Source organism: Prionailurus viverrinus, chromosome D1 (assembly GCF_022837055.1).
Source record: "Prionailurus viverrinus isolate Anna chromosome D1, UM_Priviv_1.0, whole genome shotgun sequence".
NCBI lineage: Eukaryota > Metazoa > Chordata > Mammalia > Carnivora > Felidae > Prionailurus > Prionailurus viverrinus.
Window position 1 is genome coordinate 6,697,735 of NC_062570.1, and position 20,926 is coordinate 6,718,660.

General features: G+C 42.6%; 1 protein-coding gene and 1 pseudogene across 1 annotated transcript in view; one reads left to right on the forward strand and one right to left on the reverse strand.

Moving 5' to 3' along the window:
- Nucleotides 1-13,834, forward strand: part of RAB39A (RAB39A, member RAS oncogene family) — a 30,821-nt gene extending 16,987 nt beyond the window's left edge. Inside the window, exon 2 of the mRNA XM_047878811.1 lies at nt 9,250-13,834. Coding sequence (XP_047734767.1) covers nt 9,250-9,676 — 427 coding nt within the window. The 3' untranslated portion in view covers nt 9,677-13,834. The remainder of the gene's footprint in view (nt 1-9,249) is intronic.
- On the reverse strand, nt 1,720-1,893 carry LOC125147325 (uncharacterized; annotated as a pseudogene).
- Nucleotides 13,835-20,926: the final 7,092 nt, after the last annotated feature.

Below are 20,926 nucleotides of genomic sequence, written 5' to 3' on the forward strand. Positions count from 1 at the left end.
TTAAGCATCTGACGTCGGCTCAGGTCACGATCTCACAGTTTGTGAGTTCGAGCCCCACATCGGGCTCTGTGCTGACAGCTCGGAGCCCGGAGCCTGCTTCACGTTCTGTGTCTCCCTCTCTTTCTGCCCCTCCCTGTTCGTGCTCTCTCTCTCTTTCTCTCAAAAATAAATAAACATTTTTTAAAGTTTTTAAAAATTAAAAAAAGAATAAACTGCGGCTCCTGGGTGGCTCAGGCGGTTAAGTGCCCAACTTTGGCTCATGTTGTGATCTCACAGTGCATGAGTTTGAGCCCACGTCGGACTCCGTGCTGGCAGCTTAGAGTCCACTTCGGATCCTCTGTCTCCCTCGCTCTCTACCCCTCCCCCCCCACTCTTGCTCTTTCTCTCTCTCAAAAAAAAATAAACAAACAAACTTTGCAGATGAATGGTTAAAAGAAAACGTGGTATAAACTTACCGTTGAATAGTCTTCAGCCACAAAAAAAGAAGGAAATCCTGTCACATGCTACGACATGGGCGACCCTTGAGGACATTATGCTGAGTGAAATAAGCCAGTTACAGAAGGACAAATGCTGCGTGATTCTATGGATACAAGTTGTCTAAAGTAGTCAGACTCCTGGAATCAGAAAGCATAGTGGTTACCAGAGGCTGGAGTGGGGAGGAGGAGGAAATGAGCTGCTGTTCGACGGGAATGGAGTGTCAGTCATGCAAGATGAGACAGTTGTAGAGATCCGCCGTATGGCACCGTGCTTGCAGCTGACGATAGTGTAGCGCACGCTTTAAAAATTGTTAGGAGGGTGGATCTCATCTTATGTGTTGTTTACCCACAATAATTCCAAAGAAAAATGAGTTTTGGCCTCACGAAACCATGTTGAACATTACAAAATGTCTGTTGCTTTGTTTTCTGCCCTCTTCCCTTACAAACTGTGCGGACACTATCGACCGGGGCTTTGGCCCCCAGTACCAAAAGCGGCTTGAGGACCCTGATCTAAAACGAAAGTTACTGGAAGCGTGTCTGAGGCACAGAGACATGACTGGGAGCTGGGAGGACCGGGCTTGGAATGAATCGAAAGATCGCAGGCATTCTGAGCAGCAGGCACCACGGGGGGCCAGTGTGGTCCTCACCATATTGTTGCCCCTTTTTTGTCTGTTCTCCCACTTCCATAAGAAGCCCCAAATGACCAGTTGGCAGTCTCAGCTGATTTGGTGGAAGCATCACAGGGTTCTCTAGTGAAAGCGTTTCTCCTTTGGATACTAAAACCTTGACATCAGCAGAGTTCAGAGTCACAGGGATTAGAAGCAACAAAAAATTGTAGTGACTCATTAAGTGCGATTGTGAGAGGTACCATCACCCCACCTCCACCCTTTGTTTCCCAAACCACAGCATCTGTGCCGAGGACCCCCCCCCCCGCCCGCCACACACACACACACACTGTATCCCTCGCTAGTTTAAAACACAAATGTCGTGGGTCATCCCAAAATCTCACAAGGTGTTACCTCCTGGACATTGGTGTAACAGAATCTTAGCCCATTCCACGGTTTTATAAGGCCAGATGCTTGTAGGTGATTGTGACATGGTAAGATCAACGAATCCCATGGCACCCGCCCATTTCCCTGTCTCCTTCTCGGCTAAGTGAGATCTTTGATCTGCAGCCAAGTGTGGGATACCATGTCCAGATGTAAGGGATTCTGTAAGTTCATAGACGGCGGTGCTGGCATGGTTTGAGTCCAGCGTAAACGTCTGTTACAGCGAGGACGCATCAGTGTCCCTTCCATCATGGTCCCCCCAGAGTAAGATGCCACACTAAAAGTGTCAGTAGCTGCTCGAAAGTTAACTATTAAGCTGAAAAGAACAGATACTGCACTTGATCTTAGCCCAAAGGCCGAGAAGCGATGGACAGCTAACTATTAAACAGTGACAGTCCAGGAGAGAGAACGTCTTTGTTGAGCCCAGTCACAGCCTCCATCTTTCTGCCATGATGTCTTTGAGTCCAAACTGGGGTAGAAATACTGACAGATAATGGTAGGGCAGGATATTTTGTTTCACCAGTTATTAGGAACTCCTCCACAGAGGGGAGGCTGGGGTGCGTATTCACACAGAATACAAGGATTCATGTGCTCTAGGCCCATCTGCATACCTCTTCTTCCCCAGACCTGCTTCTTATCAGTCCCCTGATCTTGTTTTTTCCACCATGCCAAACCTTTAGCCTCTGCTCATGAATTGGTGTAGATCCCTACCTACCTGTCTCCATCTCTTCCTCTGCAAAAAGTTCCACTAGAAGTTCCAGGAACGGGAGGGGCTCTCTTTTCCACTGACCTTCAAGTCCATGGTGGAGCGGGGCTGACCATTGTCAGCATAGTGTGCAGCGCCATGTGTGAGGCAGACTTGAGTTTCTTCCTCTTCAGTTATGGGGAAATCCAGATGAGGCCATGGGTTGAGAGAGTCCTGCAAAAGCAGGCCTGCTTGGGGTGTGAGCCTTGTCACTCCAGGTCCCCTTAGGATCTACCCCTGTCTTACGTGTATACATGGCTTCCGCTTGGTGACTAAGATCCAGCCTGATGAAACGAGAATACCTAGCTCCTGATGAGCATTCAGATTACACAGTCACTTGTTGTCCCACAGCTAGGCATTTAGTCTCTGTCAAAGCCAGGTTGTAAGCCAAGAACTACTCCTCAAAAGTATGATGGCTTTTGGCAAAAAGGGTGTACCTTTCTTCCCAAATGCCACTCCTGTAATTGTCCAATGGGTCCCTCCCCGGGCCTGATAGAGCATCCCAGTCTGCCATAGGTACTTCAGGCAAGCACCGTTAGGTCTGATGGACCATGGGCCAAGTAGCAAAGCTGCTTGTATTGTTGCTTGGACCAGCTGAAGGGACGTCTCTTGCCTTCAGCCCTGTTCAAGCTAGTGGCCTACTGGCTGTCCCACTAAATGGGTCAGAGAAGTAGATTCGGATACTATAGTAGTGTCCTCCAAGAGCCAAAAAGGCCCACCAAGTATTAGGCTTTTTTCTTCTTGGTAGGGGGCATAAGATACCACAGCTTGTCTTTGGAGAGGTTTTCACAGCATGCCTCAGATTAAGAGATCCCTGTCCCCCAAGACACTTCACAGAAATTACTGACTACCGTATTTTCATGGGATATATATTTAGGATACGTGGATATATATTTCATTTACCCACTCTCCCCTGCCACTGGCACACTCATAGCAACTCAGTGACCTTGGTGTGAGAACATAACATGCTGCTAATAGATCTTAGTGTTGGGCACCGACGTGATCTTAAAGTTCTTTTTTCGCACTAGTATCTCTTTCCCTCAAACGTTCTCATTCTCTCTGCCATTTCTCCCATTTCCCCAATGGCTGTGTTCATGGCTTCACCAAATCAATCATTTATTCCCTCACTAAGAATGTACTGAGTGCCCACTTTGTGCCAGGCACTTGAGAATCACTGGATAATCCGTGATGAGCATAGACACGGCGCCCACTACCTCTCACAATTAGCAACCCAACATCCTGGATTCAGAGAGTGGAAAGCAGTGGAGAAGGATGGTGTGGAAGAGTACTAGCCTTGAACACAGTGATTCTGCCCACCAACCTGAGAAACAGATTCTGACCAAACCACCGCCATTTTTCCTTCAATGCAGGTGTCTAATGAGAGGAGTAAAGTGTTCCTCCCGTTCTGTTTCGTGGGGAGAAAAAGTTTGAAAGGGAAATCCTGTTTCTTCCTATGGTAGAAGCCTACATGTGAGGGAAGAGGGAGAAGAGTTTCTCCTGAACCAGCGCTATTCCTTTGCCGTGATGAGTGTCTACATGGGAGTGGTTATAATCAATTCATAGTGACACCAGCCTGCCTGGTTGAGTGATTTTCCCCAGAAACATTCGGCTGCACGCTCGCCTGATCCGGAGGTAGTTTTCCCAGATGAGTATAGCAGTGGGGGGGAGGAGCTTGGGAATTTAGATATTTCTTAGAGAACAATTATAGTGATGTCTCATGGAAGGCAGTAAAAATAGGAGGGTATTAATGGATAGCAAGTCATGGAATTGCTGAGTAGATTACAAATCTTGATAACATTTTGAAATTATCACGGTAAAAATATGCTGCAGGCTATGAGATTTTGATCAAAACGTAGGCTGTATATTTGCAGTTTTGGAAGTAGTGAATTTCTGATGATGAAAAGGAAGTAGGTGAGAAAGACAGAATGACGAGGATAGTTCATTAGAAATGAGGAAGCCACAGGGCGACCGAATGGCTCAGTTGGCATCCGATTTCAGCTCAGGTCATGATTTCATGGTTCCTGAGTTCGAGCTCTGCGTCGGGCTCTGTGCTGACATCTCAGAGCCTGGAGCCTGCTTTGGATTCTGTCTCCCTCTCTCTCAGCCCTTCTCCTGCTCGTGCTCCCTCTATCTCTTTCTCAAAAATAAATAAACATTACAAAAAAAAAAAAAAATGAAGAAATCAGGTAACTGAGAGATGACACCAGACAGCTCCTCCAAATAAGTGTTGAAATCAACGAACAGAATGAGAGGAAGTGCGATGGAAAGAACAACGAAGCAAAGTGCTCGAGTCTCCAGCATGCGGGGAATGACCTCGCACTTGGCAGATGGCAGAAGATGATAGAGCCAGATGGCAGAAGCCTCAAAGGAGCAGCGTCTTTCTTTTCTTTTCTTTTCTTTTCTTTTCTTTTCTTTTCTTTTCTTTTCTTTTTTTTACAACTGGAGTTGGGAGACAGTTCTCTGGAAGTGGCCCTGGGAAGCAGAAGCCACCGCCTCTTGCGCCTACAGAATGAACAACTTGAACGTGTTGCGGGGGGAAGCCGTGTGCTCAGGCAATGAGATTAAATACAGCAGCTTTCAGTAAGGCAAGGAGGAGGGGAAAACACTCCGAGAGGAGACTGTTCTTTAAAATGGGATGGAAGTTCCTAATAGTGTAGTTTTCAAGGTATAAAAGAAGGAGGTTTCTTTTATAATCAAAAGGAGATCTTCTGGGGCGCCTGGGTGGCTCAGTTAGTTGAGCCTCCGACTTCAGCTCAGGTCATGATCTCACGGTCCGTGGGTTCGAGCCCCGCGTCAGGCTCTGTGTTGACAGCTCAAAGCCTGGAGCCTGCTTCAGATTCTGTTCTCCCTCTTTCTCTGCACCTCCCCCGTTCGTGCTCTGTCTTTCTCCCTCTCAAAAATAAATAAACATTAAAAATAAAAAAGGAGATCTTCCACTTGGGGGGGACAAAGATCTTCCATGATTCACCTTCCCCATTGTATCACCATCATGCTAGATTTATCCCCTTTCCAGTCTCGCCAGAGGGTAGCATCATAACTCTTAACTTTCCCAAAGCACACCTGAGACCAGATTGGAATGCATTCATTTATTTGTCTCTCCCTTCTCTTCCTTCTTTCCTTCCATGGCCCACCCCCCTTCCCCCCAATATTTTTTTCTTTTCTGTAATCCATTCATTCAGTGAGACTTTCAGAGTCGAGAAGAAAATGGTTATAAAGTAACCTGCAGCAAGATGTTGTTGCTTATAAAGAATTGTTCCCTGGGGTGCCTGGGTGGCTCAGTTGGTTGAGCATCCAATTTCAACTCAGGTCACAATCTCACAGTTCGTGAGTTTGAGCCCCACATCAGGCTCTGTGCTGACAGCTCAGAACCTGGGGTCTGCTTCAGATTCTATGTGTCCCTCTCTCTCTGCCCCTCCCCTGTTCATGCTCTGTCTCTCTCTCTCAAAAGTAAATAAACATGTAAAAATTTTAAAAAAAGAATTCTTATCATCAACTCAAATTCTTTACAGGGAGGCTGACCTACATAGTTATTTCAGGATCTGTACCCTACCTATAATACTCTCGAGAATTTATGGATACCTAAGTGTTACCCAAGAAAGGAGGTCCAGAGAAAGATACACGCTCCCTTTCAAGGTCCAGTTTCAGTCGGTAAGCCTGTGTCTTCCCCTAAATAACTGAAAGTAAGGATGCCCAACTGTGTTAGGGAAAACCTACCCCAGGGCACAACTGTATCTGAATCTGAAGCCTAACCATATCAGAATTCTAAACTAATATCCGTACCCACACACAGAAACTGAAGGCCAAGTTATTATGTAGAAAATGGCAGATGTCATATTGAGACCATTTATCCCAACTAATCATTAATAAGGGCTGTTTCTATAGTGTATATGGCATAGAATTTGCTATAATTTTGTTCTATAGAATGATTTGCCAACTGTATTCCTAATATGTTTGCAAAATTAAACACACAGGCCTGGAAAACATGGCATTTTCTGCAGTGTACGACATGCCTCTGCCTAATATACGAGCATCTCAACATTGAGTTTTCAACCACAAAAGTATGTTTTTATAAATTAAACTAATGGTAAATTAAAGAGGAGGGAGAATAAAAGTAATGCCAACTCAGTGCTGAGTAAATTAAAGCTTTCAGTTCAATCACATAGCCTTAATTAGGTTTCTCTTAAGGCGCCGCACATCTACCTAAATTCACACATATAAAGATGAAAAGCAGAACAATAACAAATTATGCCTCAGTTTTTTTTTTAAAGCAGCAACTTAAACGAACTGCAGTATTTGTAGCCTGACAAATATAGTGGGAGATTTTTCTTATTGTCAGTGGCCATAGAATGCAGTAGTCCTTCAGAAAATATTCCTAAAATATTCACTTGAGAATCTCTCTGCTAAGAATTCTGAGGAAAAACAGGGAAGCAGGACAAAGGCAAAGAAAGAAGAGGTAAAGATACTTTCTTCACACTCCCACAGCAAATGGTACTAAGGAAGGCGTGGAAGAGGTAGAGAGAGCCCCAGTGACCCACTGGCCTTCCACAAAGATCTCTCGTGGCCAGGCAAGTAAGAGAGGCTCATCTCAATGCTCGAGGTCACTGACAGCTTGGAAACTGAGACACACGTGACCTGTGCCTCCTACAGCATTTAGCCCTTCCCTCTCCAATAAGATTACTTAATCCGATATGACAGATATCAAGTGGCATCTATCATTTGCCAGGCAATAAGATTGTTAGATACATAGAGGAAACATGTTTGACCCTCAAGGAGCCTTGAACTGCGTGGGAGACATCCCAGCCAATCCAATCAGCACATTGTGAAAGCGGACGTAATCATAATGGTGGTATGCCAAAGGCTCAATGGAATTATAAGAGATTGCCTAAGAGAGGTGGGGAGCAAGAGGTCAGTGACAGGGAAGACTTCTCATATTTATGATTTTTGAACTGACTCTTGAAGGAGAAATAGGAGTTTGGTAGGCAGAAAAGGGTAGAAGACATTCTAGGTAGAAAAATAACACGTAAAAGCAAGATATATAAAATAGTATGGCCTTGCCACCTTGCCTCATGATTCAACCAGAAAATAGCACAGGGGCGCCCGGACAGCTCAGTCGGTTAAGCATCCAATTCTTGATTTTGGCTCAAGTCATGATACCACGGTTCATGGGATCCAGCCCCGCGTAGGGCTCTATGCTGACAGTGCAGAGCCTGCTTGGGATTCTCTTTCTCTCTCTCTGCCCCTCCTCTGCTCACACACACATGCACACACACACTCCCTCTCTATCAAAATAAATTAATAAACTTAAAAAAAGAAAGAAAGAAAACAGATAGGAACAGCACACTTGAGGGTTAACTGAAAGTTTAACCAAGTGACTATTTCTGGAGATATGTATGGGCAAGGTCACCAAAAAAGGATGGTGAGGTGTTCAGAGTTACCCACAGCGAGGGGCGCCTGGGTGGCTCAGCTGGTTGAGCGTCCAGCTTCGGCTCAGGTCATGATCTCATGGTTCGTGAGTTCGAGCCCTGTGTGGAGCCTGCTTCGGATTCTGTGTACCCCCTCTCTCTGCTCCTCCCCCACTCATGCTCTGTCTCTCTCTCTCTCCTTCAAAAATAAATTAAAACATTTTTGAAAAATTAAAAAAAAAAAAAAAAGAGTTAGCCACAGTGAGAAGCCATTCACCGGCCAAAAGAGACAGGAAAGAGAATGGGATTACCTGAACCCAGCAGAACCCATGAGAAAGGCACTACCCAACAGGAACCTTGACCAGAAATAGGAACAAGCTACTGCCAAGCCAGGGTCTAGGGGAGACAAAGAGAAGGGTAGATACCCTGACCTCCTTCCTCTGGTCACCAGCTGATGCCTCCATTGGCTAAGCCCCACAGCAAGCCCAAGGACAAGGAAGTGTGGAAAAGCTTTCCGTAGATGACACCTTCCCAAGGCCCAGACAAGAGCAGACACTAGATTTAGGGGCCAAATGGAATGCCTAGCACAGATTCATAACCCATGTGCAAGCAACTTCCTGTTTCTCAAATAGGTATCGCACAGGATTATTCCTGTAACGCACGTTATAACAGGCTTGGCTTTGTTTCTTCTTTCCCAGCTGATGGAGAGAGGAGCTCCTTGAATTAAATGACAGGGACAGAGAAATTCTTAAGATCTGGTTTGTTGGGTAACCTCTGCCCTTTACCAAATCTTCCTATCGTCGTATTTTTAATCACAGTAATGTAATAATCTATCGGATACTTTTTTGTTGTTGTTGTTGTTATGTTTATTTTGAGAGAGAGAGAGAGAGAGAAAGACAGGACACACGTGGGGAGGGGCAGAGAGAGAAGGAGACACAGAATCCGAAGCAGGCTCCAGGCTCTGAGCTGTCAGCACAGAGCCCCACACGGGGCTCGAACTCACAAACCGTGAGATCATGACCTGAGCCCAAGTTGGACACTCAACCGGCTGAGCCACCCAGACGCCCCTCTATCAGATACTTTAAAATAAAAATACATAGTCTTAAGTGTGAGATAACATACCATGTAAGTGCTTATTTATCTATCTGAAAATAACTACACTTTAATGTTCTGTCAGTGGATGAAACCCGCTCTCCTCTTAGTCTCAGAATATTTTTGTTCACTTAAGACACTTCCTATTTGGCTGGGGCGCCTGGGTGGCTCAGTTGGTTAAGCGTCTGACTTCAGCTCAGGTCATGATCTCACTATTCGTGAGTTCGAGCCCCGCATCAGGTTCTGTGCTGACAGCTCAGGGCCTGGAGCCTGCTTCGGATTCTGTGTCTCCCTCTCTCTGTCCCTCCCCTGCTCGTGCTGTGTGTCTGCCTCTCAAAAATAAATAAATATTAAAAAAAAAAAAAGACACTTTCTATTTGGCTTATAAATTCTAGTGAAGTCACATTACGTCACCTTCAGATTTTATTACGGTGGGAGCAGAACAACTTATTCTTTCACAACCTGTTTTTCTATTTATTTTTCAGATCAATAACTCGATCTTATTACCGCAACTCAGTTGGCGGATTTTTAGTATTTGACATTACCAACCGACGATCTTTTGAACACGTGAAAGATTGGCTGGAAGAAGCAAAAATGCACGTACAGCCATTTCGGATTGTATTTCTGCTGGTGGGACATAAATGTGACCTGGCTTCGCGACGTCAGGTTACAAGGGAAGAAGCTGAAAAGCTGTCAGCAGACTGTGGTATGAAGTATATAGAAACCTCAGCAAAGGATGCCACAAATGTGGAGGAATCCTTTACAATCCTGACCAGAGACATATATGAACTTATCAAAAGGGGAGAGATTTGTATTCAAGATGGCTGGGAAGGGGTTAAAAGCGGCTTTGTTCCAAATACGGTGCATTCTTCTGAGGAAGCGGTAAAACCCAGGAAAGAATGCTTCTGCTGACTTCCCACAGGCCAGAGGACTCCCGTGAACAGACTGGGTGTCATCCCAGGATCAATACCAACGTTAACTTCAGCAGGAGACGCAATGGCAGCATTTAGGACACAGTTATAAATCGATGCTAATGCTATTTTGTAAGGTATTTAATTCAGAGCGCTATGCTTGCTGGTGACGCTACCAGATTGGGGGTTGTGCTAAATTATCAGGCAAAGCAGACAACCTTTTCTTGAAACTGGAGTGTCTCCGGAATGATCCCCGTTCTCCCTTTGTTAGCACATAGCTAACCGTAATGTTCGCATATACCAATATTACTCATTTTTCTTGACAGTTTGAAATGGGGTTTTTTTGTGCATATATAATCTGATCGAAAAGATTCTATCAGGAATTACATTCTCCTGAGCTCATCTGTTAATGCTGAATAGCAAAGTGGATTTAAAAGTGCAGTGTTTGCTTACAAAGGAACGATCTCAGAGGTATCATCCACTAGGACGAAAATAATAATTCCATATTTAATGTGCCAGATTTTAAACCATTCTTTGAAATATTTATCCTCCCTTAATTTACCTGGACGTAAGAAAATAAGTTTTATACTCATTTTTGTTCTCTGATTTTTGCTCTTGATAGATTTATGTTTTGTAAAGATATCTAAGGATCCAAGCAAAATATTTTATCGCAAATATTGGTAAAAATAAAAATGAAGGACCGTTCATCAGCAAGTGTTTTGATGTTATAGTATATTGTCCTTATTTAGACAAGGAAAGTTCATTTATATACCGACATTTTCAAAGAAAGTAAATGCAATTTACCTTGAACTGTTGTCAAAATTATCAGTATAGGTAAATACAGAATGTTTTTAGTGATCGCTTTTTTGTCCAATTAAGTTTCTGAATTTCCCGGTTCTGGGACAAGAAAAGTATAGGAAAGAAAGATTTTTCTGGGCAAGGAAGATTGGTTAGATGTTTGATATATTTAGCATTCAAATTGCGTTTCAGTAAAATTAAAGATAGAATACTGAGTTAAGGCTATAAAATGACTTTTGAGTTTTCTAATTTTTAACTTATTGATTAAATTCTCCTCCTGGCAGGGACATTTTGATAACAATAGTTTACAGCATACATTTCTGTTCTGTTCTGTGAAGCATTCCCAATCGCAAAGGAGCACCAAATGCAGCCACCTTTTTGGAATTATGAGGTTTACTGTCAACCTGCAGTATCTTCATTTGTTTGAAAACCAAAGTGATATGGTGGAAAGAATATTTAACGAGAAATCAGAATACCTGGGTTCTAAGCTTGCCTTTGCTGTACCGGTATCTGAACACGAGTGAGTCACTTAATCTTGCTAAGCATCCATTGTCTTAACTGTAAGATGACAATAATAACCCCATTTATTGTATTTCATGGACTAATTTTGAGAATCAAGCGAATCATGTGACAAAGCTTTGTAAACAGAGAAAGCATTATGCAAATACATAATGAGCTTGGTCTCAGCTGCTCGCGGGCATACTATTATATTTACAATGGATGAGAATGTTGTTTTCTCACATTCTTTCCCATTTCCACATTCTGCAGAGGGAGCAGAGGAAGGTGCAGGCTTTCCTGGACCCGAGGGATCTCTTGGTTTCATGTGGGCCCTGTGCCCTCGTGCCCTGAAACACTGCTCCTCCCAAGCGGAAATGATTGGGAGGGAAATCCCAGGAGACATAACTCCATCCGGAATCATGTTTGAATGTGGTTTTGTGCATCTTTGGAGTAGATATTTGATTATATTTTAAGTAACTGTACGTTTTCTAGGTTCATGGAAGTATTTTTAATAGTGCTTACGGAGAGAAGAATATAAATTATAACATCCCTATAAGATTTTGAATAGTTGTATTGTCAACATTTTCTTGATCTCCTTGCATTCGTTTCACTTGAGTGAGTTCAAACTGTAATTGATCAGGTAAGAATACCTGTCCCCGCCAAATGTGAAACAATTTATTTTTACTGCTACCATTTTCAATCTTACGTTACAGTTTTGCACCAGTCCAAAATGGCACCAACTCAAAAACTGGGTATCTAACAACAGTTTAAGGTTTAAACAGGCACCTGTGCCTACTTGTGAAGTTAAACAACTAAAATATAAAATATGATTTAACTTCTGGACACCCTTTATAATACTAATGGTGGGGTAAAACTAACATTCAGGCTAAAGGGTTCTGATGTTTTTCAAGACTTAGAATAGAACTAAGGAGGCAGAAGAAACAAACGGAAATGCAGGGCCCCCAAAGTTGATACTTAACCAAGGTCACACATGAGCAGAAGCAAGCCTAGATCTCTAGTTCTCCTTATACCTTAGTTGGGGTTCTTTTCATTACCATGCTGTGTCAGGTGTGTGTGTGTGTGTGTGTGTGTGTGTGTGTGTGTGCTGAAGAAAAGGGAAAATGTGATCTAACTGAATCCACAAAATTCTAAAATTGGCCATATAGTTTTGAGGTTATGGAAGAGTGGTTTGTGGTACAACAATATTAAAATGAACAATAACTACAAAGATCTGAGTTCTTATGCAAGGTTGCCAAATTTCTGTATAACCTTAGCCAGATATCTTTATCCATATAGATATATCTATATAAAATAACTGACCTATTTTCTTACACATCATTATGGAGAATGTGGATAGTGACACCGAAATAGTAAAAATGTTTGCTCCAGGCAAAACATTTTGACTAAGTGTCTTAGAAGTCAGGTATACTTGAATCAGATTATCATTGATATTATTTCATTTCAATTATTCAATTTAAATTTAAACCTATTTAAATTTAAAATTTAAAACTAACGATGATGTAGCTAATTACTAAGTATTTTTAATAAACATGATAAAAAGGAAATGAAAAACTATCTAATCATATGATACCCTTTCCCTGAGAAATGCTTCTCATCTTGAACTGTATTAACACTTCGCATACAGTAATGTGATGTTCATTAAATGGTAAGCTGAAGCCAAAATGATTTTGTAAACAGAATGCTTTTAAATGTGGCCTTTATGTACATAATAGTAGCAAACAAGATTTCTTGGAGAGTTTACACTAGATTTCCAAAAGCCTCAAAATACTCCATGATTGTTTCCAGGGGCGACCAAAGCAGCCTTTATTACCGTTAAGAGGACTTTCCCAATCTATTAATCCAACTTTATAGTATTCAAAAACTGAATCTATGGATTAATAAAATCCTTTTAAGAGTACTTTTGATTCTATATTGCCTTTGGTTCAATCAAGTACAAAGCCTCGCAGACTTGAAAGAGTGCGCTATATTTGAATAATTTCCTTAGGTCTGACCGAGTGACAAGGATGTGAAAGACTAAAGACCCATTTCATAAGCTGATTCATTTGTTCCCCAGTAACTGCCCGCAAAGATTTAGTTGGAAATGCAAAGGAAGCATGTAATCTTTAAGAAAAAAAAAGAAGAAAGACTATAAAGACTTTAAAGTTAGGTCCTTTGTGTTTTAAAATAGAGTATGTTCCCAACAAGATGCTTAACTCTTGGAAATTTCACAGCTGGTAAAAGTTGTCTCTGCTTCCGAATCCAGATCTTTCTAAATCCCCGTGTCTTCACTAAACCTTCCTGAGCGACCAATCTTCACCTGATACCAAAATAACTAGCAAACCATTCTCCCAAATTTGGGTGAACGACTACATGACTTGGTGTTTCTATAATCCTAGAATGACGGTAGACACACGAGTGCTGAACTGTAACAATCTGTGTCAATCATTACAGACTCTGGTTCGCTTATTACACATAATCATGTGGGAGAGTAAATGAAGAGAAAAGAAACAATTTTAAGATTATTTTCAAAGTTAATGTTCCTTATTGTTATCTCTCTGGGTAAATTTTTTTTGTCTTTTTTTTAAATGGTGCCTAAAACATTGTCTCGTTGATGTGAACTTTGGTGACTAGCAATCAATGGTTATTATGTTGAATTAATCCTATTGAATGTGGATCTCATATACATGGTTTTAATTTACACATTCCACGGAGAAACTTGTTTTGCTATAATCATCTTTTGCCATTTTTTTTTCTTAGAATGAAAACCAATGGGAGAAAGATATGGTTTACATTTTTTGAAGTATGTTATGAGTGTTACTTGATTTTAAATAATGAATAAAAAGAATGAGAACTATGGTTGTCACAAGGTTGTTACATTATCCATTTTTGGGGAACCATCTTTCGTGGTGCTTTCAAAACAGAAACAACCACTTAACTCCAATGACATGCATCTGTGTGTGTGTGTGTGTGTGTGTGTGTGTGTGTGTGTGTGTTTACAAATGAAGTGCAAAGAAGAACCAAGAGATCTGAAATCCTATTTATATTATGTAATCCTGGTGAAGTGTGAGGCAGAACTCCATGATCAAACAGGTATATATGTGCAGCAAAATGTGTAAATATTTACACTAAAAGGATGTCTGTAGATAACCTGTCACCAATTAAGGTCAGATTGTTTGCTGCCAAGTGAGTTATCAAAAGAATTGTAGACTCCCAGATGGGGCGCCTGGGTGGCTGAGTTGGTTGGGCGTCCGACTTCAGCTCAGGTCATGATCTCTCAGTTTGAGGGTTTGAGCCCCGCATTGGGCTCTGTGCTGACAGCTCGGAGCCTGGAGCCTGCTTCGAGTTCTGTTTCTCCCTCTCTCTCTGCCCCTCCCTCTCTCACACTCTGTCTCTCTCTCTGTCAGAAATAAAATAAAGCATTAAAAAATTAAAAAAAAAAAAGAATTGTAGACTCTCAGAGCCTTTTGGGTTTCCAAATTACTTAAAAGGATGATAGTCTTTTATTATGCCTTGAGAGATAACTCAGAATTTGTGACTTTTTTCTAGTAAGATCATCTTTGTCATGCTTCAGCCTTGCACACAGCAAGAGCTTATTAAATTTTAAATTGAGCTGTTCAATCTCACAAAAAAATTTTAGAACTTCTGCATATATAACCAGTTATACATGTAAAATATTTAAAACAGTGCTTTGCACATAGTAAGCACTTGAGAAATGTCATCTTTCTGTTGTTGTTTTTTTTTTTTAAAGAGAGAGAGCAAGAACAGGGTAGAGGGGCAGAGAATCCTAAGCAGACTCCATGCTCGATGCGAGGCTTGATCCCACAACCCTGGGATCATGACCTGAGCTGAAGTCCGGAGTCAGAGGCTCAACCGACTGAGCCACCCAGGTGCCCCTTTAGTATTACTCCTATAACCACCGAAACGCCAAGAAGCCAGTTTTAATCCCCGGTGTGCCACAAACTAATTGTTGATAAAGGCAGTCTTACAGATCATCGTGAATGGTCGCTACTCTTTGCAATGATCTGATTCTTAGAGTCAGGGGAGAATGCTTTAGCAGGACAAACAGAAGGTGGTACAGTTCCTGGGGAAGACTGGCGACCACCGACAAGACCGGAGCAAGTGGACAGGTACTCAAATGGGTGTGGCCGTCACGTCTCAGCAGCTGCACTAGAAACAGTCATCACCAGAACAGTGAGTGTGTGTGTGCCGTGTGGTAAGGAGCATGGGCCAAAGGATTGGGCCTCTTAGTTATATAGAAAATGATTATCAGCAGCATGGGTTTTTAAGAGATTTTTTTGGAAATAACTTTCTTGACATATAACTTACATTACAATTTACCTGTTTAAGATGTATTATTAGATGATTTTTCTTTTTCTTTTTTAAATTTGTTAATGTTTTATTTATTTTTGAGAGGCAGAGAGAGAGACAGACAGAGCACGAGTTGGGCAGGGGCAGGGAGAGAGGAAGGCACAGAATCTGAAGCAGGCTTCAGGCTCTGAGCTGTCAGCACAGAGCCCGACGCGGGCTCAAACTCACGACCCTGAGATCAAGAGTTTCACACTCTACCAGGTAAGCCAGCCAGATGCCCCAGTACCATTATTTTTTAATGTTTATTTATTTTTGAGACAGAGACAGAGCATGAACAGGGGAGGGTCAGAGAGAGAGGGAGACACAGAATCTGAAACAGGCTCCAGGCTCTGAGCTGTCAGCACAGAGCCCGATGCGGGGCTCGAACTCACGGACCGCGAGATCATGACCTGAGCCGAAGTCGGACGCTCAACCGACTGAGCCACCCAGGCGTCCCCCCCCAGTACCATTATTTTAATAAAGGAATCCCCACTGTGCAAATACTAGCTCACTGTACAAAATCTGGAAAATATAGAACAATAGAAAGAAGAGGGAAAAATCACCATTAGACCCGTCCCCTGAAAATAACAATTTCAATATTTAAGGTATTCCCCCCTTTGTAATAATACAGCCATGTTGCAAAAAGAAAAATGTCTAATAATAGAGATATAAAGTGGAAGGTGGAAACTTCTTTTTGCCCTCCCTGGGTCCATTCCCCTTTAAGTGAAAAATCATCGTTCGCAATTCTATGTTTATCCTTCACGACTTTTTCCTATGTGTTTATACAGATGATACGCACAAATATAATGGACAAGGAGCACACAAATAAGATCAGTTATAACATTATTCTGTAACTTGCTTTTTGCACATAACAGAGTCTTGGCAATATCTTTCATTTTAATATACACTCATTTCGACAACTTCACAAAACGCAATATATACAGGGAAATATCATTTCTTTAGCCACTCATTAATAGACGTTTAGATTGTTTCCAATTTTTTCTATTATAAATAATGTTACAGTGAGCATATTGGTGGATATAGGTGTTGGGAAAACGTGTAATTTTGTCTGATGTCCTAGATGTATGCGTGGTCAAATGTCACTGCGCAAATTTTAGTCGATATTGTCAAATTCACCCTCCCGCTCCCCCCTTTTTTGTTTGAGAGAGAAGTCAGGCTCACCCAAAGCAGGGCTTATGTTCACCTGATGTAGACGCTAACTCACAACCCGTGAGATCATGAGCTGAGCCAAAGTCAGATGCTTAAACCACTGAGCCACCCAGGCACCCTGCCAAATATCCGTTAAAAAGAGTAGGCCAGGAGTGCTTGGGTGGCTCAGTGTGTTGAGAGCCTGACTTCAGCTCAGGTCATGATCTCTCAGTTAGTGAGTTTCAAGCCCTGCACTGGGCTCTGTGTTGACAGCTCGGAGCCTGGAGCCTGCTTCAGATTCTGTGTCTCCCTCTCACTCTTCCCCTCCCCCGCTCATGCTCATCCTCTGTCTCTCTCTCTCTCTCAAAAATAAATAAACATTAAAAAAAAGAAAGAGTAGGCCAGTGATATTTTCAAAAAGATTTTATAAGAGGGATGCCTGGGTGGCTTAGTCAGTCATCCAACTCTTGATTTCAGCTCAAGTCGTGATCTCATATTTCGTGAGTTCAAGCTCCGCTTCGGGCTATGCACTGACAGTGTGAAGCCCGCTTGGAATATTCTCTCTCTCCCTCTCTCTGCCCCTGACCTACTTGTTCACTCTCTCTCAGCACAGAGCCCAACACGGGGCTCAAACCCACAAACCATGACATCATGACCTGAGCCAAAGTCGGATCCTCAACCCACTGAGCCACCCAGGCGCCCCAGGAACATTTTCTATAGTATGGACAGAGATGCTTTGTTTTGTGTTGAGATTTTTCTCTTACAGCCAGTTATAGCTTGTATGTTATCTTTTGTTGTAAAGTTTTCACTTTTCTTCATATCTTCTAGGATTTATGTCTTGATTAGGAATGTCTTCCCTAGCCAAAAATTATAAACACTGTCCTACGTTTTGTGTTTTACGTTTGCACTTTTGTATGTCAGGATGTATTTGTACATGGTGTCATGTAGGTGTTTTTTTTCTGAATAGTCCACTGTTCCAATGTCACGTCTTCCTTTCTCTAAACATTTGAATTTTCATCTTTATCCCAGATTTAAACATCTATATTTTAGCGCTCTCTGTACCTATACAGAATCTGTTTCCAGACTTCTGTTCCACTGATTATTGTCTATTGTTGAACTAATACCACACTTTCACTTATTAAAGATTTTAAAAAATATTTTATTTTTAAATAATCTCTATACCCAACACAGGGCTCGAACTCACAACCCCAAGATCAAAAGTCGCACGCTGCACCGACTGAACTAGCCAGGCGCTCCAAATCATTTACCGAAGTTTTAAAATACGGTGTCAGAACAACAAACTCAACTGCTATAAGCCCTTCCCATGTCCATCAGCACCCAGACTGTGGTCTCTAAATACTATTTCCCTTTTAAAATAAAAGGCACCATTTCTTTTGTGAAATGGCTGCTTCTTGGTCTGGGGCAAGAAGTGAACAAAATGAGCCTGGACATCTTGTCACACCAGAAGGTAAAGAAGAGATCCAAGAATACTATGGACATACCAAAAGAACATAGAAACAAACCTGAAAAGGCCAAAGCTGGGACAATACGAGCATCAGAATGAAAAATATGGGCATAAAATGGCATTAAATATTTTTAAATCTGTGAGCTCACATGATAGTAGTAAAAACTCCTATTTCTAGTCCATGATTCCCAGATCCTGTATTCAAACTATAATGGAAACTACGGTGTATAAGTGTCTCTGTTTCAAAGCATATACTGCAGCGTGTAAGACACAACCGTGTCCTTTTGGGTTTCGTCTCCTAGATCTGGCTCTGAAGCAGAGTCTTCAGGAAGCCATTTTACCTTCCAGTTAGGCCAGCTGCTTCTGGGGATAAAGTATGTGGGAAGACCAATAATCCCACAAGTGTGGGACTGCTTCTGCACTTCCTTTGCTGTGAAATTAGTTTCTTGATCGTGCACAATGCTATGGGGGGGCCACCACCCGGATAAGGCATCCCGTGAGTTCAAGGATGATAGTGCAACCAAAAGCATTTCAGACACTGGAGGCATAACCATATCCGGAATATGTATCTGTACCAGTAAGGACAAATCTCTGCCCCTTCCAAGATGGAAAATGTTCAATGTAATCATCCCGTAGTGAGTGACTGGTTGGTCTCGGTCTAGGGAATCCCCAAAACCACACCCAGTGGTGGATCCCGGATCTGCCATTTTTATCTTACAAGAGGGTGTTGTTGTGCTTGGCGGCTCTAAAGGAAACTGACTCGTGAAGGGGAGTCATGGCCACGGAGTCACTTGGTACTTCATGGTCAGACACTTCACCTCTACCAGTGCCCAGTTTCATGCCAGAATTGGTTTTTTAAAGGCATATAATTCCCTGCTTAGATGGAATGACTTTGATCGGGAACCCTAGGGGCTGCTTGTGATTCTTCCATTGGGTCTCACCGTAAACGCTACAATGTCTTTCCCACCACTAACGATATATGGTCTTCTGATTTTGTGTCCAAGCAGCAGGGCCACTTGGACCACAATTTGGATCTGCTATAGAGCTCTGTCCTTTTCTGGAAGCCTGGTATATGGGGCAGAGCAGTATTATCTGGTGTGGACTAGACTGTCTTCAAAAACTAAGGAGGCCTCCAAGGATTTGTTTTCTTCATGGCAAGATGCAATGATTTGTTCTTTAATTTAGATGGAATGTCAGCACACAGCTGATCGCCTGGCCCTTCAAAATTCTCGTCTTGCCGCAGGTTCCTGAATCCTCATAGGGTTTATTTCACACGTCTAAAGTACATGCAACTTACATCAAATGATGTCTTTTATCAGTATATCATGCGGGAGGCTGAGACAGTCCAGACGTCTCTAGACTGTAATATGACAAAGGACAGGAGAGTAAGCATCACCCTAGAGGAAAACTGTACATTTTTTCACTCTTGTCCATTCCACGTGAATGTGACCTGTTTCTGACCCTCTTTTCTGATGAAGATAGGAAAGAATGTATTGGCAAAATGTCACATCAGGTGCCATAGTTGGTTGAGTTTGGTAGTCTGCTGTCATTCTCCAAAATGAGTGGTGATACTGGTGGATCGCATGGAGGATTACCACCCCTGAATTCTAAAATCTTTAAGAAGAGCCTTATTTGCACCATTTCCCTCAGAATATAATATTTCTCCTCCTGGCCAGGGCAGAGCCTACTCTTTGGCCTTTTCCATCGCGTTAGCTTTTAGTCCCCAGTCCAGTTACCAAATATGTGTGCCAACTACCCGGTGTGGCTATTTTGGTTCTACACTGGAGGACAGAGGGAAAGGACCCCCGGGTGAATCTGTAGGTGGGGTGGACCCACCGTGAGCTGGAACTAGTCACGTGTGTCATTTACTACCTGGTCCCCATATGTCCCCCTTCTAGCAGTGGGGACACGATGACACTTCAGGTCTCTGAATGTCCACGTCAGCTGGCACTCTGTGTCAAACGGTCCTTGAAATACTTGGGCATTCCCTTCTCCCGCTCGCATCGTTACCGAAGAAAATGGCCGTAGGCCTTTTGGGGAAAGGGCAAGGGCACGAGTAAACATTACGATGTACACTTGCTGAGATGTTTGGGGTTCTTCCTCCTGATGACCTAGTTTCTTCGAAAGTCAATGGATTCTGGTTCTGAAAACTGGGCAAGGGAATATAACTTTTTTTTTTTTTTTTTGAGTGACTGCCCTGAGCCTCCTGATCGTATGCCCTTGATCTTCTTTTGAGGGTATAGAATGAGTCTGCCCCTTTGGCTTCCCATCTGTTTTGCAGCACAGTCACCGTATTAGTTAAGACTCCCCAGAGGAATCATTCCAGAGGACCGATAGGAAATATATTGTAAAGATATTCATTATAAGGAATTAGCTCACAAGATTCTGGGGTCTGGTAAGTCCAGAATCTGCAGGGTGGGCTGACAGGTTAGAGACCCAGGAGGGCCAAAATTCCGGCTCGAGTCCGAAGGCCGTCTGCTGTAGATTCAAGAAGAGTCAATGCTGCAGACGGAATCTGCAGTTAGTCGGCTGGAGGCTTCTCTTGCTCGGGAGAGGCCGGTCTTTTTGTTCAATTCAGGCCTTCAGCTGATTGGATGAGTCCCACTCATGTCGTGGAGTACAATCTGCTTTACTCAAAGTCTACTGATTTAAATAATAATCTCATCCAGCAAAATACCCTCACAGAAACACCCAGAAAAATGTTAGACCAAATAGCTGGGCAACTGGTGGCTCAGCCAAGCTGACACATAAACCATCAAGCACACCATGTCTTTTAACCGTCTTAATAATACTGAGGATCCAGCACCCCTGATCTGACCTTAACATACATTACGATAATTGTGTCCATATGATTTCTTTTTTTTTCAATATATGAAATTTATTGTCAAATTTGTTTCCATACAACACCCAGTGCTCATCCCAAAAGGTGCCCTCCTCAATACCCATCACCCACCCTCCCCTCCCTCCCACCCCCCTCTTTCTTTTTTTTAATGT